The sequence below is a fragment of the Phaethon aethereus genome (genome assembly GCF_964289735.1).
Source record: "Phaethon aethereus genome assembly, chromosome: Z".
In the NCBI taxonomy this organism is placed as follows: domain Eukaryota; kingdom Metazoa; phylum Chordata; class Aves; order Phaethontiformes; family Phaethontidae; genus Phaethon; species Phaethon aethereus.
This window is the reverse complement of record NC_138577.1, coordinates 815,456-838,351: the sequence shown is the minus strand read 5'-3', so window position 1 is coordinate 838,351 and position 22,896 is coordinate 815,456. Positions and strand designations below refer to the sequence as shown.

Here is a 22,896-nt window from a genome sequence, read left to right as displayed (position 1 = left end):
CAGACTTGACCGAACAGCAGAGCCGATTAGTTTAGTCTCAGTGCTGTGCTACTGCAGCCACCTGACTGCCAGCTTGCTCACTGGGAAGGCAGGGCAAGCTTGCAGTCACATGAAAAAATGCTTCAGAAATACAGACAGACACATTTGAATGCTTGATCACTGATTAAAAATGTTAGTAAAGTTACTGTCTAAGGCACTTTCAGTCCACTTTGAGCAAGTTATAATTCCAGAGAGATGAGAATTCCCCTTAGATCATGGCCACACCCATCTGTCCATTAGCAGGTGATGGAGAGCAGCCATGGAAATGTCTCTCCTCGGGAGACTCGTCCCAAGCAGTGCCTCCTCTCCCTTGCTAAAAGGCACGTAAGGTGCCTGACCCCTTAAACTGGGCACTTGCTTGCCTGGGAGCTGACAGCAGACTGGAAGGGGAGTATGTCACAGAGAAGAGTCCATGTCTGTGTTGGTTGCAGCTAGAAAAAGCTGTTTCTCCTCAAAACGAGACCCCTGCCCCCAATGTTGTATGATTTTTGCCTGGTTTATCCCCCTGCCAGACTCCTCTCCCTCTCACAGAAGAGCTGCTCCCAGCAATCCGGCCATGTCTGGCCTTCTCAGTGCCACCTCCCGTGCTGGCAGCAGGTCTCGGCCTCAAAGTCCAACACTCAACTTTCCCGTTTCAAAGCGGGTAGAACAGAGCCCTGACCGCTTCCCCACGCTGCCAGCGGCGCCGGAGCGCGCACTCCCGGGCCGAGGGCAGCCCTCCCCCTTCCCAAGGATCACGGTGCCCCCAGGCACAGACATGGCGAGCGACCCCTCAGGGGAAGGCGGGAAGCCGCGCCGCGCCTCAGGCGCGCGGCACCGTGCGGCTGCGCTCGGCGCGTCCTTCCGGGCAGGAGCGCCGCCCTGGGCGGGCCGTGGCCCGCTGGGGAGGCAGGAGCGGGGCGATGTCGGAGCCGGTGCGGAGCGTGGCGGGGTCCCTGCCTCTCAGCCGCCTGGCGGAGCCGCTGCTCCGGAGGCTCAGCGAGCTGCTGGACCGGGCGGCGCCCGGCAAGGGCTGGCGGGATCTGGCGCAGCGAGCGGGGAGCCGCGGCAGGGTCCGGCTGAGGTGAGGGCGGCCTGCGGCAGAGGGCGGGGAGCGCGGCAAGCCGGCGGCGGAGGCTGGGGCTGGGGGCTGACCCGCGCCCTGCTGGGCTGCCGCGGGGGGCGGGACGGGCCTGAGCGCGGGCGGGGAGGCCGCAGGGGGCGCGGGCCGGGCGGAGGGGTCGGGCGCGGTGGCAGAGCGAAGGCTGAGGCCGCGGTGGCCCCGCGGGGCGGAGGGCTGGGGGCGCGGCGGTCCCGGAGTCCCTCCCGAAGCCTTCCCTGCGACCGCGCTCTAGCGCATCCCTTGCGGAAGTCGCAGGGGACCGGTGGTCTCGGCCCCGGTCGGTGGCGGGGCAGCGAGGGCGCGGCAGGTGCGGGTTCGTCTTTGCTTGCCAGCTCCTTTCTAAGGCGGTACTCGCGCGAGTATGCCGAATGCTGCAGTTGTTTTGTTTCCGCTTCTACCCGAATGCAGAGCTGCCCAGCCTGCGTTGGCCAACGCCCCCGCCCGCCAGCCCGCACCTCATGGGTACCGAGGGAGGGAGCATCCCGCACCGGCGGCCCGGTGCTGGGGCAGGTGGGACCGAGGACACGGAGCCCATCTCGAGCGGGTGTTTGCTTAGTCCCACGTGAGGGCTTCCAGCGAAGAAGTAACGGGGTGCACGTAGCGTGGATTTTGCTTTGCCACCTTTGTAGCTGGAAAACATCCCCGCGTACGTCGCCTGGCTTGGCTCAGCGCGAACGCAGGCAGCTGCTTGCCCGAGGCAGGAGAGACGGAAAACGTTTCTTCTCTGTTCCTTGCAGCCCCTCTTGTCTATAGAAGGGTGAACGCGTTCATTTTCTTCACCTCCTTCTGCCTGGGTCACGGTCTGTAGATTGCTTCCTGATCGTTTTATTTCCTTTGGCTTTTCAAGACTTTCTTTAGAGGGTGGTATCTCAAAAAAATGAGGCATTTCAAGGGCAGCACTGAATGTACATTATGAAGATGGGTCCTTTCTCTGTTATGACTGTATATATTAATATAGGGAAATAGAACCTGAGGACTACAATGTGACCCCTCTGTAGGGCCTGCGGCTATGTTTGTTTCTCTGTATTAATCCAGTAAAATACTAGGAAGGGCTACTCGATAAGCAAAATATCTCTCCTCCAGGTTTGCCTGGCACTGCAATTTAACGAGAGAAACATTGAAGAATCTTTCTAGTGGGAATTCATAAACTTGCATTCCCTTTCCGTAGCTGCGTTCATTTCCTTATTATCTGTGTTATTTTAATCTGCTGTGATTGAAAGCGCATGAAGACTTAACACAAAAATTTAAAACTATTAATGTTTATACCTGGAAATTAATTTATTGGAGCACCTAACTGTACTGTAGCAGTAGATGTGTGTATCAGTTAAGCTGCAGCAGTCACTTCTTTTAACAACTACTCTGAAAATCAAAGTCTTCCTGGGCTTTCAAGTTAAGTTCTGACTCGTTCTTTATTACTTCTGAATTAGGCACAGGAAAATGAAAGGTGCTGTACTTGTTTTTCTGATGACACTTTAAGAAGTGAAAATTAGAAGATTTCTTAATACATTTGGTCAGAATTGTTAGGTACAGACATCTCTTGTTTTGTAGCATGCAGCTTGCTAATGCCACTTTCTGTGCATGGCAGTGTTGGCTGTATAACCTCTGAACCCCTGAAACTTGAAGGAAATACTGCAAACATGTCCAAATCAGCTAGCAATTTACCATCTCAGTGGGTTTTTTAAGTCTTTTTATTTGTCTACAAGGGATTTTTAACTCTGTTCCTTTCTGAGGAAAAAGCAGTAAGAAGGTCTATGCCATGACTTTATCATATTGTTTTGTAGCCCTCTGGATTTAGAACAGTGTTCCCTCAAGGTGCTGGAGCCAGAAGGAAGTCCCAGCTGGAGTCTCCTGAAGCTACTGGGAGATCGGGGTTGCACTGTGGTGGAGCTTGTGGAGTTCTTGCAGGCCCTGGAGCATACAGAGGCTCTCCAGTGTCTCAGCCATTCAGGTCAGTTCTGGTTTGTGCTTTCACTACAGTAGTGTGTTTTACACTGGAAACAGTGAAGTATTTGTTTTCTACAGTGAGTAAAAACATCTTTAGTGTTTGAATTCTCGTAATTGGTATTCATATGATTACCATAGTAATTGGCTCATATGATTCTGTGATTAAAAGTAAGCCAAGTGGATAGGCAGGCTTAATGCGGTATTGTTGTAGACTTAGACTTGGCTGCATGGGTATGACAGGTGCTGTCATTCCCTCTGCTGACTTGGGTTCTGTATCAAACTATGCCTTTGAGAGATGCTTATGGAACTGAAATGGTTGAGTTAGAAAGACAAGTACTGTTGCCAGCCATCTGTTCGGGCTGCAGGTTTTGTTAGCTGTGAATTAGCTTACCCTAATTGAAGGGGAAGGGTCCAGTTAGTGCCAGTTCTGGTACATATTGGATCCAGTCCAACTTGCTAATTGGACATAAAAACAGACTAACTTAGAATAGAATGAGATTGTTTTCTGCTAACACATTCAGATTGCTTCTTCACAAAAAGTCTAGGAAACGGGGCAATGCAAGGAAATGCAAGGTAAAACCATGTAGACCAAGTGCTTCTTGCTATAGTACAAAACCAGGGCCCTTTTTTATGTCCTCCTCCTTGAGGATGTGGTGAAATTCAGCCTCCTAGGAAGTTACAAAAGCTTCCCTTCAGAGTGGGGAGTGGAAAAGAGACTAGGAAGCTCCTTGCCATACTGATAGCTGTCCTGTTCTTTGGACAGTGTGAGAAAAGAAGCCATGGGCTGAGAACCATTGTTAAGACAACCTTGGAATTTTTCAGGTAAATTGTAGTAATGCTTTGCAGCCATTTCATCTAGTTAAGGTTGCTGTGTCTTGCTGTACTAGGAGGACCATGGTGTGACTGAGTTACGTGGTAGCGTAGTCTAGCTGATGTATACCATTGGAGGCTTGGTGGGAAGAGGGTGGTGTTATAGCAATGTGAGTGGATTGCGCTCACAGGGGCTAGAGTTGAGGTGGAGACGTAGGCAGTAGTATGCTGTCCTGCACTATGAATGCTTGTGCGTTTTTCTTGTTCTCCGTATGGTGGTTACTGAGGGAGTACTGAGGACAAGAATGGTCCTGGTTGACACTTGTACTGCAGAGTGCCTGCACTGAGCCAAAATGTTGTGCTTGCTTGAACTGGGATCATCTCGAGTATCACCACAGTTGAGTTGAGGATTTTTATGTGGCTGTCAGTCAAGTTACGTTTTGAAATATGTGATGAAGGCTAAGTCCTGAGTAAAACAGGAACTTGCTACATAGCAGAATTGTGAGATAATGGTATGAATTAGGGAGCTGGATAGATGGCTAAGATACCCTTGTATTGAGAACAAGCCAGTAAGTAGACTTTTTGTCAAGACCCCTTGGAACTGCAGAGATGGTCTTGTTACAAATGAATCTCTTGCAGAATAGTATGATCTGTGACAGAATGGATTCAGCCTCCTCTAAGGAGGACTGAGTAGCTTCATAGAGACTGAGAAACTGGAACCAAGAGAAACCAAAGCAAAAAGGGTATTTTAAGAAAGTTCAAAAAAAGAATCGGCTATTTAAAAATAGGCCTTGGTATTTGTGATGAGTTTATTTACGTGTTCAGGGGTGGTTGATGCTTGAAGTCAAAGTACAAATTCGTAACTGCCCATTTGTTCTAATACACCAAAAAGAGATTGAGTGTTGCTCGAGTTCCTTTAGGAATGGGATTGTTTAATGTAAGACCTCTGTAGCTGTTATACTGGTTTGTTAGACTGTTTTGTACCAGCTTAGATGATGCGGTTAAAAAGACACAAACCTTTGTGAGCCTATGAGTGTACTGGTTAACGAGTGTACAGTTTTGATGCTGCTTGGTGGTTTGTTTTGCCCATGATACTACCTCAGAACCTTTTTTGGCAGAGATGTGTTGTTACAAGCCAAGACATCACTTTGTTTGCAGCCAATACAAAGGACCTCTCGGAGAAACATAGACTCTCAGAACCAAGTTCCAGAACTTTTTTGTCTCTGAGACTTGCCTGTCACATTGCATTAACTCCATAGAAGATCTTCCTATAAAGACACAAAATAGTAGTAATAATAACTTTAAAACTTCTTTTTGGTAGTGAGAAAGCCTTGGCATCTTGTTCCTTGGGTTGCCTCTCTGTCCCTATTCTTCGCTTTTTCTTATCTTATGTTATGAACTTGCTGGAAATGAATGACATGCAAAGAGCTTTCTCCCAGGCTAAGAAAGAAAAAAGCCTTACTATGCAATTTGTGGTATTCCAGTCTAGTGCTTGTGCAACCTCACTGAGTTGTGGTGATTGAAACAAGAGCAAAGAGGTGTTTTTCCTCTGCAGACAGGTCTTCTACTGCTGCAGTTTAGGCACTTCAATCTGAATGTGAGTAATTGAGGCTGAGTTTACAGAAATGACTGAAAATGTTTACCAGTGTGTAAGCTAAGAACGTAACAGTTGGATTATAGTTAAGATTATGAGTACTTAATTTGCACTGCATGTTTCAAAGTCTGGTAACCATAAATGTCAGTTTGGCATCCTCGATGGTAAAACTCGAGCTTTGCATTTTCCAAGGAAAATCGAAGAAGTATTTATGTATCTTTGTAATCATTCAGAAAATTGAGCCGCAAGGTTTTCTTTTTGAATCATTAAATTCTGTGATGCTTGCAGGAAGTAGCTGTATAGTGCTGAATGAATTGCAGGAAAATAAATGAAACCGTGAAGAAAATATGAATCAGATTTCTTAGAACTTGTTTGTAATACTTTCACAGAGTACAAAACACTAATCTTTCAGAGAATTTGTTTTTCTCAACTACTTTCGTAAGAGATGTTAGTTAGATGCAAATCAGCAGAGATTTAAAAAAAAAAAGTGGAAGTCTTTGGGAAGAGCAAGTCATCTTAATTTTTCTGTCTTTTAAATTGAAAGAACATAATTCCTGTTTGTGGTTAATGTTAGGTGATTGTGATGCTCAAAACCTGTACTTAGCACACTCACTTTAACTATGAAAAAAGCAGAGTAAGTGTTAAATGAGGAACTGAGGTAGCGATCTTCAGGACTAGGGTATAGAGGGAAGTTATTTTAGAGAAAAAAGGCAGGGAATTTTCAAGTCCTATAGCTACTTTGGAGTAGCTGCCTGTGTGACCAACTATTTCAGAATAAGATTGCGTGTGGAGGAAGTTAATATAGCCCGCTTCCCTGTTAGACAAATATTATGTGATTTCCAAATGTCATGTTATCTCTGTTTCAGTCTGACCACATGGTTTTCTGCTCGGGTTTCAGCCTGCTGATCAAATTTTTATGTTTTTTTTCCTCAAACATTCTCTATTAGGAAAAAGTTCTGATATGTGACTAATCCGTTAAACACATGACGGGGGGGGAGCAAACAAAAAAAAGTCCTGACAGAGTGCATTAAGAAGGCTTGGAGCAAATAATAATCTTGAGTCTTGTACCGGGATATTTGTGATCTCTTTGCAGCTATTTCTTTTTTTTTTACACAGCTTCTGGTTTACTCTATACTATCCTGTAAGATTATTCCCCCAGCAATCTGGAGTACAGCTTCTGTACCAGACTACGCTTTCAGCTTCTGAAATGTGTTTTCATTAAACCTATAAAGAAGGAACTACTTTCTCTCAAAACAGGGAATTTAGACTGACTCTAAAAATAATAAAAAATTTAAAAATGTAGTATGTGTACCTATTTTGTATCTGGTTGTTCATTTCTGAGAGCTATGAAATGGTGATGAAGTACCTCTGTACGATTCACTATTTCTGTGCCTTTTCTGTAGGTAGTTGTAATGGGCCTGGCTAGGATAGAACTAATTTTCTTCATAGCAGCTCATATGGTGCTGTGTGTTAGATTTTTGACCGAATCAATACTGATAACACCCCAGTGTTCTGGCTTTTGCTGAACAGTGTTTGCACAGCATCAAAGCCTTCTCTGTTTCTCACTCTGGGCCCCAAGTGAAGAGACTGGGGGTGTGCAGCAGGCTGGGAGGGGACACAATCGGGCAGATGACCCGAACTAACCAAAGAGCTACTACTCTGTACCATATGACATCATGCTCAGCAGTAAAGGAAAAGAGGGAGTTTTGGAGGGCCTAGCCATGTTTTGCTTGGGAACTGGCTGGGCATCGGTCTATCCATGGGAAGTAGTGAGTGGGTGCCTTTGCATCACTTGTTTTGTTTTGTTTTCTTCCCTATTCTTCCACTCATCCTTTACTTAAACAATAATAATTGTTTAATGTTTTTATTTCGACCTCTGAGTTTTCTTGGTTTTATTCTTCCCTCTTCCCCCATCCCATGGGGGGTGGGGGACTGTGTGGTGTTTATCTGCCCATTTGGGTTAACCCACAATACTAGTTGTAGCAACTAGTCATTAGTATGTAGGACTGCTTGTGGGCCCGCTGGGGTTGTTAAATGCCTTTTACCATCCATAGCAAATAACACTTTCAACTAATGACTTTTGATGGCTTATCAGCCTAGTATGTGAACACCTTGCTCACAGGTCCGTGTATTTTTTGACAGCAATATGAGGTTAACCTTTCTGTTCTGCAGCTGATTTCCCCCCGCCACGCCTCCTCTTCTGATGACCTTGGTTATACCAATGGGTCCGTGTTTGGGGTCATGCTGTAACTAAATCTCTGGAATGGTCTAGGTTAAGAAAACAACTGGATCATACCAGACCGGTGTCAAAATTTCACTCATGCTATTTCCTGGCAGTTAAAATTTGAAGTGGAAAATTTTACCTTGCTGTCAAAAGAAAACCCCAGCCCTGTGCTCTACAGGAGTCAAAGGCATAAAGCTGAAACCAATGTTTCAGCTGATAAGGTTGCGTGAAGAATAGTAGAAAAATGCACTATGTTGTAGTTAAACTAACCCTTATTGTTTTGATCCACCCCTCAGGCTGTGCTTAATCTTAATCTGAAGATTAACAACTCAAAGAAGTTGTTGGGAGCGAGCAAACTCTTAAAACTGGGAGTACCTTTCCCAGAAAGGATCTGTCATGCCATTAGAAGTATTATTTGCTTTAGTGAGTAGAGAACAAAAGGTACTGAAGTATCCTAAAATTAAAATGTCTGAATGACCTACTTTAAATCTTTGATAAATGCTGTAGAATATTGCTTTAAGCATGAATATTGTGTAATGGAAGACAATTTTGGATGTCTGAAAGTCATATAACTAATTGGAACTGCACGTATACACAGTACAAATTCTTTTCAAGCATATTCAATGACAGAAATTTTCTTTGCTCAAAGGACAATTTAAGGGCAAATTTAAATTGTGGAGTTGTACTACTTAGTAACTTTCCTGTGTGTAAATTCTTTTTTAAAGGTATAAAGATTGTGGTACAGCCAGACTCTCAAGCAGTGCTCTCTGGTCAGGTCGTCAAGCTGTGTTGCTGGGCAACAGGACACCCATTTGTGCATTACCAGTGGTTCAAACAGGAAAAAGAGGTAATAGTTGATACAGAATATAGGGGGTTTTAAGTTGTGAAAATAATAGGAAATTTTTTTGGGTGATAAATTTTTTTATGACTGTTATTCTTATTTACAAGGAGAGAAGATGGCTATATATACTAATAAAAAAAGAATTTTAAGAAGTGCTGTGTAACAACCCTATCAATGTGCCAAAACGGTAAGGTGGTTCCTTATATTCAGACCACTTCATAGGAATGTTGACAGTAAGGAAACTCTGAGTTTAGTTGTCTCTCAACCTACCAAGAAGTTTAACACAGGCTAATGAGAAACTGCCCCACTGGAACAAGTGCCAGTCGCTGTTGGTCTTGGACAGATGGAAACTGGCTTTCTAAGAATGAACAGTTCAAGGGCTGAACTTGGTGGTGCCACAGACTTTTTCAGTAAAATACTGGAATGCGTGTGAGCTGGTATCTCTGGAATTGGAATGGCAGCGCTTATGCCCATGTTTCTGGTCCTGGTTATCTTTCTATGATATGAATGCACTTTTTTTCATAATGTTATTGTATTGTAAGTACTGTTTTTAAAAATGCGGTAAGTTTATGTTCTTTTAAGTTGCTGTTAGGACAGAAATTTTTAACTCATTTTCTGTACCTTTCTAACAGCTTATTTAGATCATCCAAAATATGCCTTAAATATGATTACAGTCATTTACTGCTCATTACAGTTAAAATACAGATGTAATAAAAAAATTATTTTTCTGTGAAAGAATGTTAGTCTCCCGGTCATAGTTGAATATATCTTAAGACTAGAGCTAAAGGTAACATACATGCTGGTTGGAGTAGTGCTTAAGAAATTATTCCAAGTTGTTTGTGAAGAAAGGTGAAAATTACTAATTCCAGGAAGAGCTTTTCAAGTGGCTTGAAAGCTCAGAATTGTCTTAAATAAGAGGTATAGGAATTATTCTTGGAAGAAAGCCTGTCTCTCATCTGCTAAATACATAGAACAAGACTTTCTCATCCAGAAGTCTAAAGTAAATGAAGGAGTTGAGGCTGGTGTTATTGACATTGAAATAAATATTCTAATGTTTGATCCTGGTTTAGATTAAATCAATCTAAATTTAAATATTTCTTGTTCACCTGTAATTCAGGTTCCCCATGGTAATTCTCCAGAGCTGGTTTTGAATCCGGTGAATGTAAACGATTCTGGCTTTTACATCTGTCGAGTGAACAGTGAATCTTCCTTTGCATTCAGTCGGTGGGCACGACTTGAAGTTTGTGATCTCCAGGGTACATCTCACGGTGAGTGGCAAAAACATTGTCTTCAGAAAGTCTCTTCCCACTCGTTAGAGGAACTTGGGTCCCGTTGTTGTCTTGCACAGCTGTGAAAGAAGGCTGATCAAAAATGCAGTATCCAATTATTGGACTCCTGTGCTGGTCACAAACGCAGAAGGGAAATGAAGTTCCACAGTGGTGGATAAGAATAGATAGATGGAAAACATACAGAGTCTCAGATCCTTTTAATTCTTAGGGGATTCTTGGACCAGAAAAGAAGTTCTTTAACTCTCTTGTTGTTTACCTGTTTACCTCTTGTTGCAACTTGCTAGTGATTGGACACACTGAATCTGTCCTGAACGTCCACCCCATGGGCTCTGGCCTAGTAGGCAGGACTCCTTGTTTCCCCTTCATCTGTGTGCTGCCAGTCTGAGAAGACAGGTGTATTTGGGTAAAGGAGAATCTGATGAGGTTCTCTGCCTTCCTAGAAAGAGGTCCTGCCTTACCTAGAAGGTCAGAGCAGTAAACTACTGAAGAGCACATGCATGCTGGAGGTCTAGAAGCTTTAGAAAACCTAGATACTGTGGAATGGAAAGAGTGTCAACTGCACTCTGAGGAAACAGGACTGATGTCTGGAATGAGGTTTGGCAGGTAGCAAAGTGATAGATTCCCTTCCAGTCACTTTTTCAGATCAGAATAGGCTATCACAATTTTAGACATGTACCAATCAGGAAAGGTAAATTGATAAAACCCCAGCTCGTTTTTTTCTTTGCCAGAACAGCTGGCGAAAAGAGAGGCTGGGGATTCGTGGATATGTCTATTGCAGAATATATATTTGCTAACGCAATCTTTTCAGCTTCACGTAACCAACCCAGATAATAGTGAAGACATGCCAACAATTTACTGAAATAAACATGTGAGAGGAAGAAACACATAAGTTAAACTGAAGGTTTTTTGGTGTGAATTGCATCTTCGTGGGTTTTATAAATGGTCAGCTCATAGTCAAGTGTATGTTACCTGCATAAGAAAAGCCATAGTAATTTGTACCAGTCTAAGTCCATACGAACTTATGGCACTGGCTTGGCAGTACCTTTGCTTCACTGATCTCCATCTGCAGCATAAGTGATGGAAGTATGGAAGTGGAAGAAGTGCGAAGGGAATGGAATAGTAGCAGAAAGCAAATGAGATTAAATAGCTGTTTACTCAACGGTATCCAGCTAGTACTGGAATTTGTTAGGAGGATGTAAAAAAAAATCTTGGAAATTTACTTTCTGGATCTAGTATATTAATACTGTGCATTTACTTCCAGTTTCTGAGGTAGCTGGAGTGGCATCTTTTTGTTTTCTGGTGTGTGCAGGTTTTTTGGGTTAGTTGATTGGTTTTGGTTTGTTTTTGTTTTTTACAGAATAGTCAGTTGCATTAAATAGACATTGACTCGTGCACTAAGCCTACTCTTTATAAAATTTCTAATTAAATAGTCTGGAGTTGCTTGCTATTGGCCTCAAGATGAGTGAGAGAGAAGTCAACTGCACAGTCCTCAGACTGTGAAGTGTACTTGTTTTGCCTTATATCATGAGTCAAAGGTGTTTTCCACTTGCATCCCACATATAATAATTATTCATGCAAGGAAAAGAGAGAGAGAGAACCGATCTTCCAGTAAAAGATCAAAAACTATTGCAGTGTCATTTGAGGTGAACTTTTTACATCTTAAGGTTCCAAGAACATGTTCAAGATTATCTAAGCAGTGATTTCTTCTGCTTTTTCTTTGCTCCTGCCCCAGGTTCTATTCAGTTAGAAACCTGCAGTCTTAGATCCTGCTGATTACCTCAGGAAGCTGAGATGAGTCAGCTTGTAATGACTACTTTAAAAAATTTGAAGAACAGCAGTATATTGTTTCACACCTGTGGCAAATTTTTGGTGGCTGAAGGGCAGCAGGTATCCACAGACTAGTGCCTTGCTTTATGTTCTGTGACTCTTGGCCAACCAAGAACCATAGCAGAAGTGAATTTTAGCATGTTTAGGTCTTGGTGATGGGTAAAAGGGTGAGGGGCAGGATGGATTGCTCCTTCCCATAACATTTCCCCTCAGGGTCCTTACAAAGAAACCTGAAAGGGGTATGTAGTGCATGCACTGAGTGAATGCTCTCTGTCTCCTGTATCATTTGGCCTGGGATTACTGGTGTTTCAGCTGAACTAGGTGACAGTGACAGTACCATTTCTGCAGATGTTGACCAGGTATGAAATCTTCTATTTCAGCTGCTGTCTTTTTCTGCTCCCTTGGTTGCTTTTTTTTTTTCCAGATTTTTTTTTCCTCCTCTGTTTTCATTGCTTTCTGTCTGAGGAGAGCTCAGCTGTTCGCCATTCTGTAAAAGCTGTCTTGTGAGGTTGTGACCAGTAAGGCAGCTGGTCACAATTCTGAAAGATACTGGTACAAGCTTATTAGTGTATTTTGTGAGCAATACAACAACAGGCTGTACCAAAGACAGCCTGTAAATGAGATGGCAGGTAAGGGGTCCCACTGGCAGCAGAAACCATCTATCTTTCAATCTCCTGTTCTCTTTCACTACTCTAACTTTTGTGTTCCTTGTCTTAAAGACTAATGCTGTTTAATTTGAATACAACAGCAGTTCTTTTCTCTCTTATCTTCCTTCTGTCTTTCTGCCCTAAAGGGAAATAAATTCCTTACCTTTTGTTGAAAGATCCTGATATCAAACTGGGGCATTGAGAGGGAGAGAAGGTTCTCTAAACAGCTGAGTGAAAGGGAGTAAAGTTTATTTTGACACATAAAAATCCTTTCTATGATAACAGTTACAGAAAACAAAGCTCTTTGTAAGGACCTCCCCCCCACACACACACCCCCCATTGTAGAAGTTGATAGAGAACATGGTAAGCCAGCGTCTCTGTATTTGAAATGCCGTACAGCAGTGGTCATAGAACAGAATATTTGCGCAGGTGTCTGTCAGTCTTTTTACCAGCATCAAGTCTGCATTAGGAAATACAGCTTTTTTTTAAAAATGCTGGTCAACATTGATCATAAATGTGAAACATCTATTTGTAAAATACCCGAAATACAAGTTTATAATGCGCCAAGAAGCTCAAACACTTGTGGAACAGAGATACTCGTATCAGCATCTCCCTTTGTTTTACTACGGAAAGGAAAATTTCATCACCCCCTAACTGTCAGTCATGAATAGTTCTGATGACAAAACATAGGTATACATACATAGTCTAAAAGATGAGGGACCTTGCAGCCAAGACAAAAGATCGCTGGTGTGTCCTGTACGAGTAGGTCTAGGCTTGCTGTAGTATGTGTCAGTTAATCGAACTGTTCAGTTTGCAGAGATCAGAAACCTTTTCAGTAGAGCATTCGTGTGTGTGTAGTGGATGTTAAATGAACACTTAGTTTCAATAAATTCTATTATATATAGAAAGTGGAGAAGTCTGTAATGCATTTAGCGTTTTCTGAATAGGTTTCTTTCCCAAAGACATTTCTGTATGGGGACATGTCAGTGGCTGATCTTTGTTAAGCGTTTTTAGCTTTGGGATTTTTTTAGTATATTTACCGTAAGGTTTGGTGCTCAGTTTAGAATGAGAAGAACAGGGATATGCTAAAACTAACTGATTTAAAGTTTGAAATTCTTATTCCTGTGTACCCACTTGCACACACGTTGAATCCTTAGTCCATCCTTCAGTAGCCACTCTTCTTTCCCTGGAGCCTTTGTAATCCTGCAGGAATAAATAATGCAGAGGGCTGCTTCCCCCTCCCCCCCCAACTTTCTGGGGTATATTTAATGTGCATACCTTTTTACTTTTCAACCGAAGAACTGGAAAGCCATTGCTACTCATTTTTAGCATACTCTTAAAGGACAAGTAACTTAATTTCTTTGCTATTAAAAGTCTGTGGTAGTTACAGGAAGATATGACAACGTGTCATCAATTCTTATTAGTCTATATGCAGTTAGATGGTCTCACCGTTTCTTGTCTTTTTTCTTCCCTTTTTGTTTTAAAGGGAGCTTAATTGGTTTGCCTGAAAACAAGTTGTGCATTTGTATTCAGCCTCAGCCACAAAGCCTGACAGTGGGGGATGCTTTGGTGCTAGAATGTGGAGCTGTTGGAAACCCAATTCCTCGTTACCAGTGGTTCAGAAATGGATTTCCCTTGGCAAATGGGAGCAAAAATGTCTACACGGTAAGTTACTGCAAAGTGACAGCCTTGGGGGACTAGTGTGTGAGCACCTTTAACTTGTAACATAAAGCTTCCTTGAAGAAAGTAACTTCTTCATATCCTTGATAACTTCTTACGGGAGTGCATGCTGTGAGTTGTGCTCCTGTTCTGTTCCTCACTGTCGTGGTTTAACCCCAGCCGGCATCTAAGCCCCAGGCAGCCGCTCGCTCACTCCCCCACCATGGGACGGGGGAGAGAATCAGAAGGGTAAAAGTGAGAAAACTTGTGGGTTGAGATAAAGACGGTTTAACAGGCAAAGCAAAAGCCGCGCATGCAAGCAGAACAAAACCAGGAATTCATTCACCACTCCCCGTGGGCAGGCGGGTGTTCAGCCACCCCAGGGAAGCAGGGCTCCATCACACATGATGGTGACTTGGGAGGACGAACGCTGTAACTCCGAACGTCCCCCCACCCCTTCCTTCTTCTTCCCCCCAGCTTTATATAGTGAGCATGATGTCGTATGGTATGGAATATCCCTCTGGCCAGCCTGGGTCAGCTGTCCTGGCTGTGTCCCCTCCAGCTTCCCGTGCACCCCCAGCCTCCTCGCTGACCGGCCAGCACGAGAAGCTGGACAGTCCTTGACTGCTTAGCAACAACTCAAAACATTGGTATGTTAGCAACATTTTCTCATCCCCAGTCTAAAACACAGCCTCACACTGGCTTCTGTGAAGAAAATTAACTCTGTCCCAGCTGAAACCAGGACACTCGCTTGCCCATACTATTCTGAGGCTCTTGGGTGCATAATTTTAATCCTGAACATGTTTCATGTGGTAATCATGGGATGTAAGGATGCAGTGCGTTTTGGATTAGTGTGACATATCAAAATAACAAAGATTAAGTATCAGTAAAAGTGAAAGCTTCTCTTTCCATCCTGCGCTGTAAAGCACTCTGGTTTGTACGAGCTGTTGCATTCAGTGCTTAATGCATCTCAAGCCTGAGGGGGTTTTGCATTCTTTCTTCAATTCTTGAAAACATTTCTAGAACACATGCTCTCCAGCTTACTGAAGAATGAGGATATCAGCAGCTTTTGGATTTGTTTAGGCTTTGCTTTTAGTTTTTACTAACTGTTGCATGTGGGCTTATAGGAAACTGATAGAGGTGGTATCTTGGGGTCTGGTGGGATGACTGTGATGATGCTTCTATAGGTAACTTATGTGGATGCAGAACACCAAGGGACGTATTGGTGTCACGTATTCAATGACTGGGAAGATCAAGACAGCAAGAAGATAGAAGTCGTTATAAGTAAGGAGTTTTTCTATTTGATGTAGGTCAGCTGATTTATCAATTTCTTCCCTATCATTGGAATTTATTTTTGAAGCTTTCATTATTAAGCCAAACATACGCCTTCGGTATTTTTAATATATCCATTTGTTAAAATAGCTGTGCTTTCTTGCAGCAAATGGAATTTTAGAGCTTTATCAGTTATGAAGTACTTTGGGGTTTTATGGTAACCAGCATAGAAATGCTACTGCTTTTTGGCATTGCTAGCATGTACTTGTCACGTTAGCATGTGGCTTGTCAGCAGATTGCAAGCTGGTTTCTTCCTGTTTTTTGACAACTAGAAAACAGTTTAACCCTTGTTGGTGTTAGGGCCTGTGTTACACTGAGTCCTTCAGCAGTCTGGACAGGTGAGATTATTCATAGCAAGCAGAATAACTGAATGTAACATGGTTTAGTGTGTGTGTGCACGTACTTGCAGTAAACTAAAGAGATCTGTTCGTATAGCTTCTAGATCTGTCTGGGAATACCATTGCATAATTCATATGAACAGTCCTTTCCTATCCTAACAGATATTCTAGTTTAGTACTCTAGTTTAGTACTTTAGTACTAGTTTTAGTAATAATTACTATGCAGTGTTGTAGTCAGTGCTCATTTATACTGCTATAAAATGAACCAGATTGCAGAGAAGCTTGGAAGTGACCTTTGTCTTCTGCTTTGTGTGCTAACTCTCATAACTGAGAGCAATTGTCTTCCAATTTCCCCCCCCACTTTTAAACGCAAGGAAGGAAAGCTATGGCAGTGGAGTGCACAGAAGGTAAAGCAAGTCCTTAGTTGTGAATCAATTTTTAAAAATTAATGACGGGGGTGATGGATTGTTGAGTGTGGTGCTGGAAAGCATGTGTGGGTTAAGAGCTTCAGTCTATTTTAACACGCTGATATGTGATGAAAAGTTCCTTCTGCATGTGATTCTTTCTTCTTTGCCTTGATACCATGATCTAGAGCACACGGGAGAAAAACCAAGCTACTTTCTTCTTTTGTACTATCCAAAGTTGTTTGATTTTTGCACTGTGTTTGTGTCCTGTGCTTACAGTTTCTAGTGAAATGTAAAGATCTTGAAATTGCTTTGGCTGGGCTCAGGAGGCAACATCCTTGCAAGAAAAGCTGAAGATGTTTAGGAACCTAGGTGACCTTAGAGAGCTGGATAGAGCTAGTTCCACTGCCCGTTCTGTGCCTGCAAGAGGTGTTTCCAGCAACCTTATTAGGGTGATTTCTGTTGTCCTTTGCGTTGCTGCAATGGGGAGGAAGAAGTGTATTGTGACCTTTAATGTTGATGCCATCCCTTGATTATTGAGCATCTCAAAGTCTGTAATATTTACATCATAGGGGATCATATATAAAGATGTAAGGCTGCTTACAGCAGCCCCCTGCCCCAGCTTACCTACCAGCAATGAAAAAACCAAATGGATTTGCAAAGTACAGTAAATGGCTCTCTACCCTGTTTTTTCACAGAATCATAGAATTTTCTTGGAATTAAACTGTTCTGCAGCATTTCTTGTTCAAAGTTCAAAGAACACCAGCGCTGATGTTCCCCTTAGCCCTTTTATTAAAGGTTTAATGTTGTGAGCGGATTGTGTACCATCACTCACTGGAACATACAAGTGACACCCGTTTTGGTGTCAGCCACTCCATTGCACTGCTGCTGAGACTGACTATCTCTTCGAGCCTTCATGTCTTTTCTGTCTTGGAGGTGTCTGCATTACCTGATGGAGTGCTATGCAGAAGCCTCCTAGTTACCTGTAATTCAGCTACCCTTTGAAGCAGAAGTTAGCCACTGTATTATGATTCTGGTCTATGATTCTATTATTTGTGGGGCTCTACACTCAAACTACAGTTTGCTTGGGTGCAACACTGTTCTGCTACTAATCTACAGTAACAGCTACAGTAGTTTCACCTCAGGTCACTACCACCTCCCACATGGATATGTGAGCCTGCTTCTGTGGCTCAAGAGGAGCTCCCCTGCATGGAGCAGGCCTGATCCAAGAGACCTCTGGTGCTTCAGATAAATGACTTTTCCATAGTTTCCAGTGTTCTTGGAATAATTAGGTGAAATCTATGGTAGCTTAGAATGTTTGAAAACTGTATCTGAAGTCTTTCTGAATACACATGGTTTTACGAAGTGAGATTTCTTGCTCAGGATGTTGCTTTCTCATCAGTCCTTCAAAGATTTGCTTTTCAAATGGGTGATTCTGACATCCTGTTACTTAGTCATTCGAGCTGCTTGCATGTCTGTGGGCTTGAGACGTAGTATGTCTGTCTTCCTTTGTTTTGAGACCTACTATATTATAATGCTGTCTAGCGTAGCTTAGTATATTGATGTAGGATTTTTTCTTCTCTGCGTGTGCAGTAAACATACGAAAGGTTAGATTTACAGAAATGCAAAAACAAAAGTATTTTAGAAAGGTCGTTTGTTTTCTAACATTCAGCTTCTATTAATAATGGCATGACACTTAATTATATTTTTATTAATAAAAATGTATCTTTTGCTTCTTGTTTAAACTATGATTTTATTGGTGTATTTCTTCACAGAAGATCTAAGTGATCTTCAAAAACCAGGTAAGTGATGAGTTTTGAGAACTTACAATTTCGCATCTTCATTTTATGTTACAAATCACTGAAGCCTACCTGGGTTACAATATATAGTTTACATTATTTGGATGTATTTATAACTGGGGATTTAATAGGGGCAGATATCATGTTAAGAGCAGCACAGTTTTCTGCTTCCAATAAATTAACTTGAACATAGTAAATTGTAGGGTTGCTATTATCTTTGTAAAATCACACAAATCACTGTATATAAAAGTGTCTCTCTTATACTGCATGTATATTTCTACAAATACAGAAGGAATTATCGTCTGCTTTCTTGTCTGTGACTTTGGACTCTTAAGTTTTAGCATGTTGCTGCTTTTTCAGATGATTAAGGTGCGAAAGATGTAAGGTGTCTGGGTGTCACCCATGATACGTTGAATTAGTGTATTTCTTAACTTCATGTTGGAGTGAGCTAATGCGATTTGAAGCCTGTTTGATGTTTATTGTAGAAACAGAGATCTGGAAGAGTGCTCCATATCCTTGATACAGTGTTCCCAAAATCTCAAATCACAAAGGTCATACAATCTCCTGGGTTAGACATCAAAGATGTGTTTACTTTTGCCAAGACTTAGTTTTAGTCACTGAAGTGGTAGTGTCATGGTGCATAACACGTTCTCCGAAGTGTACCACTTTGGCATATCGCTTACCTGTTCCTCTTAGCAGAGCGCTGGCTCTACCACCCTTCTCTGAAGTACAAAATCAAATAATTTTCACGTACAGATGGTCATCCCCACTAAGCGTCCCCCATCTTGCATGTCTGCATTTCATTTGGAGAGGATGAACTGTTTCGGATGTTACTGAAAAAGCTGATGTGCAGTTTGAGAGATTCAAAAGTATGCTGTAAGCATCTGTTATTTCTTAATTTCTAGAACTAGCTATTCATGTCTATTAGGCCATGTTTGCTGGAAGAGGGTGAAGGAAATCGGATAAACAAGAACAAAACAAGACCCCAAAACCCCACCAAAACAAAAAAAGAGCACTTTTTTGTCTTAAACCAGTAACATATTAGGCAAAGCAGTACCAATAAACTATGGCTGTATGGAACACGTGGTTCATTTTCTGACATTGGCAACTATGACTGTAGTTACTGATGATCCACTCTTTTAATCTATTTCAAGCAGACCTACAAGAACAATCAAATCACAGGCCTGTTGGTAAGTAGTTTTGGAGCTGTAATGAACATATGTATTTCATATCTAGGAAATAGATTTTGCTTCTTGTAAATGTTGCTGCTTCTGCCACTGCTAGTGAAGTAACTGCATGTAAATAGCTGCAGGGAGGGACACTTCTGCGTATTTTTGTAGTCCTTTATAATGCTTGCCTGCCCTTTCAGTAGTAAACTGTGGTGAGGGCACACCGCTATTTTTAGTGTCTTGGTGGAGCGTCTGCATTTTCTCATCTGTTTCAGTTTACTGTTTCAAATTCCTTTGGCCACGACTTTAACCAGTGTGTTACTCTATTACTTTGAGTACTTCGACAGTTGGAGATAGGGGTATTAGGATGATGTCTGCTAAGGGCATGCTGTCTCTACGAGCTCAGCTCTTCCTGTGCACAGTGTGTGGATGCTTTGATCCTGAGCTAAAGCTCGTGAAGGCAGATGGATAGCGTGTAAGTTGCTGGGGATTTTTAATCACATTCTTAGATTTGCATGGTAGACTTGATGGCGGTCAGGCATGTTATCTTGTCGATGCCACACCAGGTGGAAAGGCTGCTGGCCTCTGTCAGAATTTTACCAGTCTTTCAGGCTCACCAGTGTGAAAGGGGGAAAAAAGTGTTTTTCAGTGACAGTATACCACTGTTGCTCAGTCATAGAATCACAGAATCATTAAGGTTGGAAAAGACCTTTAAGATCATGAAGCCCAACCATCAACCCAACACCACCATTCCCACTAAACCATGTCCCGAAGCACCACCTTTACAGCAGTCTCTGCTGTTTAAAATAGTTTACACTGTTCAGGACCCTGGAGGTTTTCCAGGTGCAAAAATGTTGAAAACATCTTGTTTGAAGGAAGCGAAATGTTAGACATTGAGGCTATGGACAGAGATCCTCTTCTGGATCTAGCTGTGTGGGGGTACTGACTCTGAAGCAGATTTGAGGCATTCATGTGATCTCATTTGCCACCAGAGCTGTGGGACAATAATTCCTATTGGAGAGGAGACATAACAAACCAGGGATGAAATGCCTTGCTTTGAATAAGTGCCTTTCTGTAACTTGGTGTGCAATTTTTGGATAAAAATCAGGCTAGTGGTCTCTAAAGCATTTCTGTCAATGTGACTTCTTTTTTCCCCTTTTGTTGCGGCTTTGTTTACTTATGACAGAATTACTTTTGACTTTATTAAAATCCAAGTGACTGCATCTCACGCTGTATGAGTGGACTTCCCTCCGAATTTTGTAAATTTCTTGCATCTCGGTATAATTGTTTTTAACCAGAGCAACAGTAAAAAGAAAGCTTAACAAACAGAAGAAAAGACTTTTTACTTCTGACCTTTAGAAGTTTCCACCTAAATGCACCATGGTTTGGAGAGACAGGACATGGGAGATGGAGATGTGAAAGTGGTCTTTTGTGTGTGCTGGTTGGTTGTTTGATTTTTAAGCATAAGAAAATGTGAGTTTTGGGGGGAAGTATACTGGCCATAGCTTTGGCAACTTGCCATAAGAATTTTCACGTTTGTTAAATTTCTTCTTGCATGGGGGAATTCAGTAATTGTCTGTGCTTTCAGAAACATGAAAGAAATGGGAGATAAACTTCGTGACTTCTTGACAGATTATCCAGTCTGAAATGCATCACAATTCAGATACGTTGACTGTCAGATCATGCCGAAACGCTTTTTTTTGTTTTGTTTTTTTTTGGATGAGAAGAGAGTTGAGCTGTATTGTTGATGTAGGATGACTTTTAAAATCATATAAAATATTGTGCCTGATGTGAGATTGGATAGTGTTTTCACTTTAGAAGAAGCTAAATTTAAAGGTATTGAACACATGGAATATGTAAATGTGCTGTGGTTTTGTTTTTCCCTTGTCTTTGCAGCAACAGACAAGGTGGCTCTCTTAATAGGAAATATGAGTTACTGGAATCACCCCCAACTCAAGGCTCCGATGGTAGATGTCTATGAATTGACTAATTTGCTAAGACAGCTAGATTTTAAAGTTGTTTCTTTGCTGGATCTTACCGAGTCTGAGATGCGAAATGCAGTGGATGAATTTTTACTTCTCCTGGACAAAGGAGTATATGGTAAGAACATGCGATAGCCTTTTGAAGTAGGTCAGTTTTGTGATGTATCAAGTACACAAACAGCTGGTATTTACCTCTACCAGCTCACTGTATGTGATAGCAAAACAAACTTCATCATAAATAGTATGTATGTAGAATGGGAAAAGTAAGTTAAAAACGCCCACCAGCATACCCTTTGACTTTGGTTAAAATGTTACTGTTTCTTTACTCTTCGAACAGATAAAATGTTTGAATTTTTGTCTTTAACCACGCCTAAAATGGCAGTGCACTTTTTTGTTTGATAGTACTGATGTGTTTGTCTGCCAAAAGCTGCTGCACCTGTATAGCATATTTGACAACATGCTCTGCAGAAGATGTACATTTGTACTAAGAAGCCATTAGTCCTAGTTTGTAGTAGTATTTTTAAGCAAGAGCAATAGTAGTCTGATGTGTCGCCTGTATTAGTGTATTATGGAAACGAGGAAGTAGCAGAGGAGTTGGAAACTGCGTAAGTGCAGCATACAAGACTACCTGTAGCCTTGGGCAGCAGTCCTTCCTGCTTTTAGGAGCCCTCTTAAACACCTTCTTCAGAAACTTCTATTCCGTTGTCCTCTTTCCTTCCCCGTGCCTGCAGGTTAACGATCTGCTTAGGGCTGGCCAGTCCTTGGCATGCCTGGCCTGCTGGGTTGCGTTTCTGCTGGGGAGGTGGGGAACAGCCCTCAGTGCAGCGTTGAACGTGTTCTGGGCTTGCCGGTGGGACCCTGCCGTTCATCCCCCGTCTTGCTACTGGATGTCTGCAGAATGCTCTTTCCTTCGGGACTTCGTCCTTCTGGCGCTCTTTGGGAGGGCTGCTCTGCTCTCCTGGTCCTCGCCCGCCAGCTCTGTAACGAACAGAGGAAGAGAGGTGCTTCTCTCTGCCTTGGCAGTGAGCTGCACGCTGATACCAGGTGTGTTGGGCAGCGGCGGGGAGCGTGGGACACACTGGCAAGGCATATCTCTCATAAAGACACTACACGCTAAAATACGCAGTACAGAAATAAGAGAAAAGCATTGTACTTTAGAGTTAGGGCATAGCACTCGACAGATAGGATGCAATCTTTTTTGCCAAGTTTCCAGGTTAAGTAGAAATCCTTATTTTGAATTGCCGGTTTCTTTTGGTTATTGTGATACTGGCCTGGCAAGTTTATGTTATGAAAAACTCAGTTTTTCATAACATCCTTGACAGGGAGTAAGAGAAATCCAGCAAATCTGGATTTCTCCTTCAAAAAGCAAATTGAAAAGAAGTTTGTTTATCTGAAATGAAAATGTAGTTCTCTTATGTCTATGCACTTTAAAGAAGTAAAATAAAACAGAGAAGAATTCACATTATCCATTGCAGAATGTACCTTGCATAAGGAAAGGCATTAACAGAGAAATTGGTGAGCTATGGACTTCAGGTTCTGCCTTTCTGCAGTTGTCAATAGAAAAGAACTTTTCACTGAGTTGAGCACTAAGATTCCTGTTTGGGCAGAACTCAAGTACAGCTGTCGTTTCACAGCTCTATGGAAGGTCTGAATATAGAGTATAAAATTTATTCTTTCTGTGTGTCTTTGCATATTAGATGGGAAGTGTAATAGTTGGTTATGCTGCTTAAGCAGAGAGCAGCCCACTTTTTTTCCTTATTCTTAAACTCTTCAAAGACTTCAAAGTAACACTGCAGAAAAATCCAAGGTGCTCGCCTCTAAATTGCTGCATCACTTTAATGACTGTACTGCAGCATCTCATCAGTATTGGTTTAAGTTACAGGAGGACAAATTAAG

General features: G+C 42.3%; 1 protein-coding gene across 1 annotated transcript in view; it reads left to right on the top strand.

Annotated features, from left to right (window-relative positions):
• Nucleotides 1-803: 803 nt before the first annotated feature.
• LOC309416036 (mucosa-associated lymphoid tissue lymphoma translocation protein 1-like) overlaps nt 804-22,896 on the top strand; it is a gene marked incomplete at its 3' end in the record, with an annotated part of 38,137 nt that continues 16,044 nt past the window's right edge. Inside the window, exons 1-10 of the mRNA XM_082013771.1 lie at nt 804-1,102; nt 2,923-3,089; nt 8,439-8,560; nt 9,672-9,822; nt 13,804-13,982; nt 15,164-15,260; nt 16,021-16,053; nt 17,826-17,852; nt 19,007-19,039; nt 20,915-21,118. Of these exons, the coding sequence (XP_081869897.1) occupies nt 942-1,102; nt 2,923-3,089; nt 8,439-8,560; nt 9,672-9,822; nt 13,804-13,982; nt 15,164-15,260; nt 16,021-16,053; nt 17,826-17,852; nt 19,007-19,039; nt 20,915-21,118 (1,174 nt within the window). The 5' untranslated portion in view covers nt 804-941. The remainder of the gene's footprint in view (nt 1,103-2,922; nt 3,090-8,438; nt 8,561-9,671; nt 9,823-13,803; nt 13,983-15,163; nt 15,261-16,020; nt 16,054-17,825; nt 17,853-19,006; nt 19,040-20,914; nt 21,119-22,896) is intronic.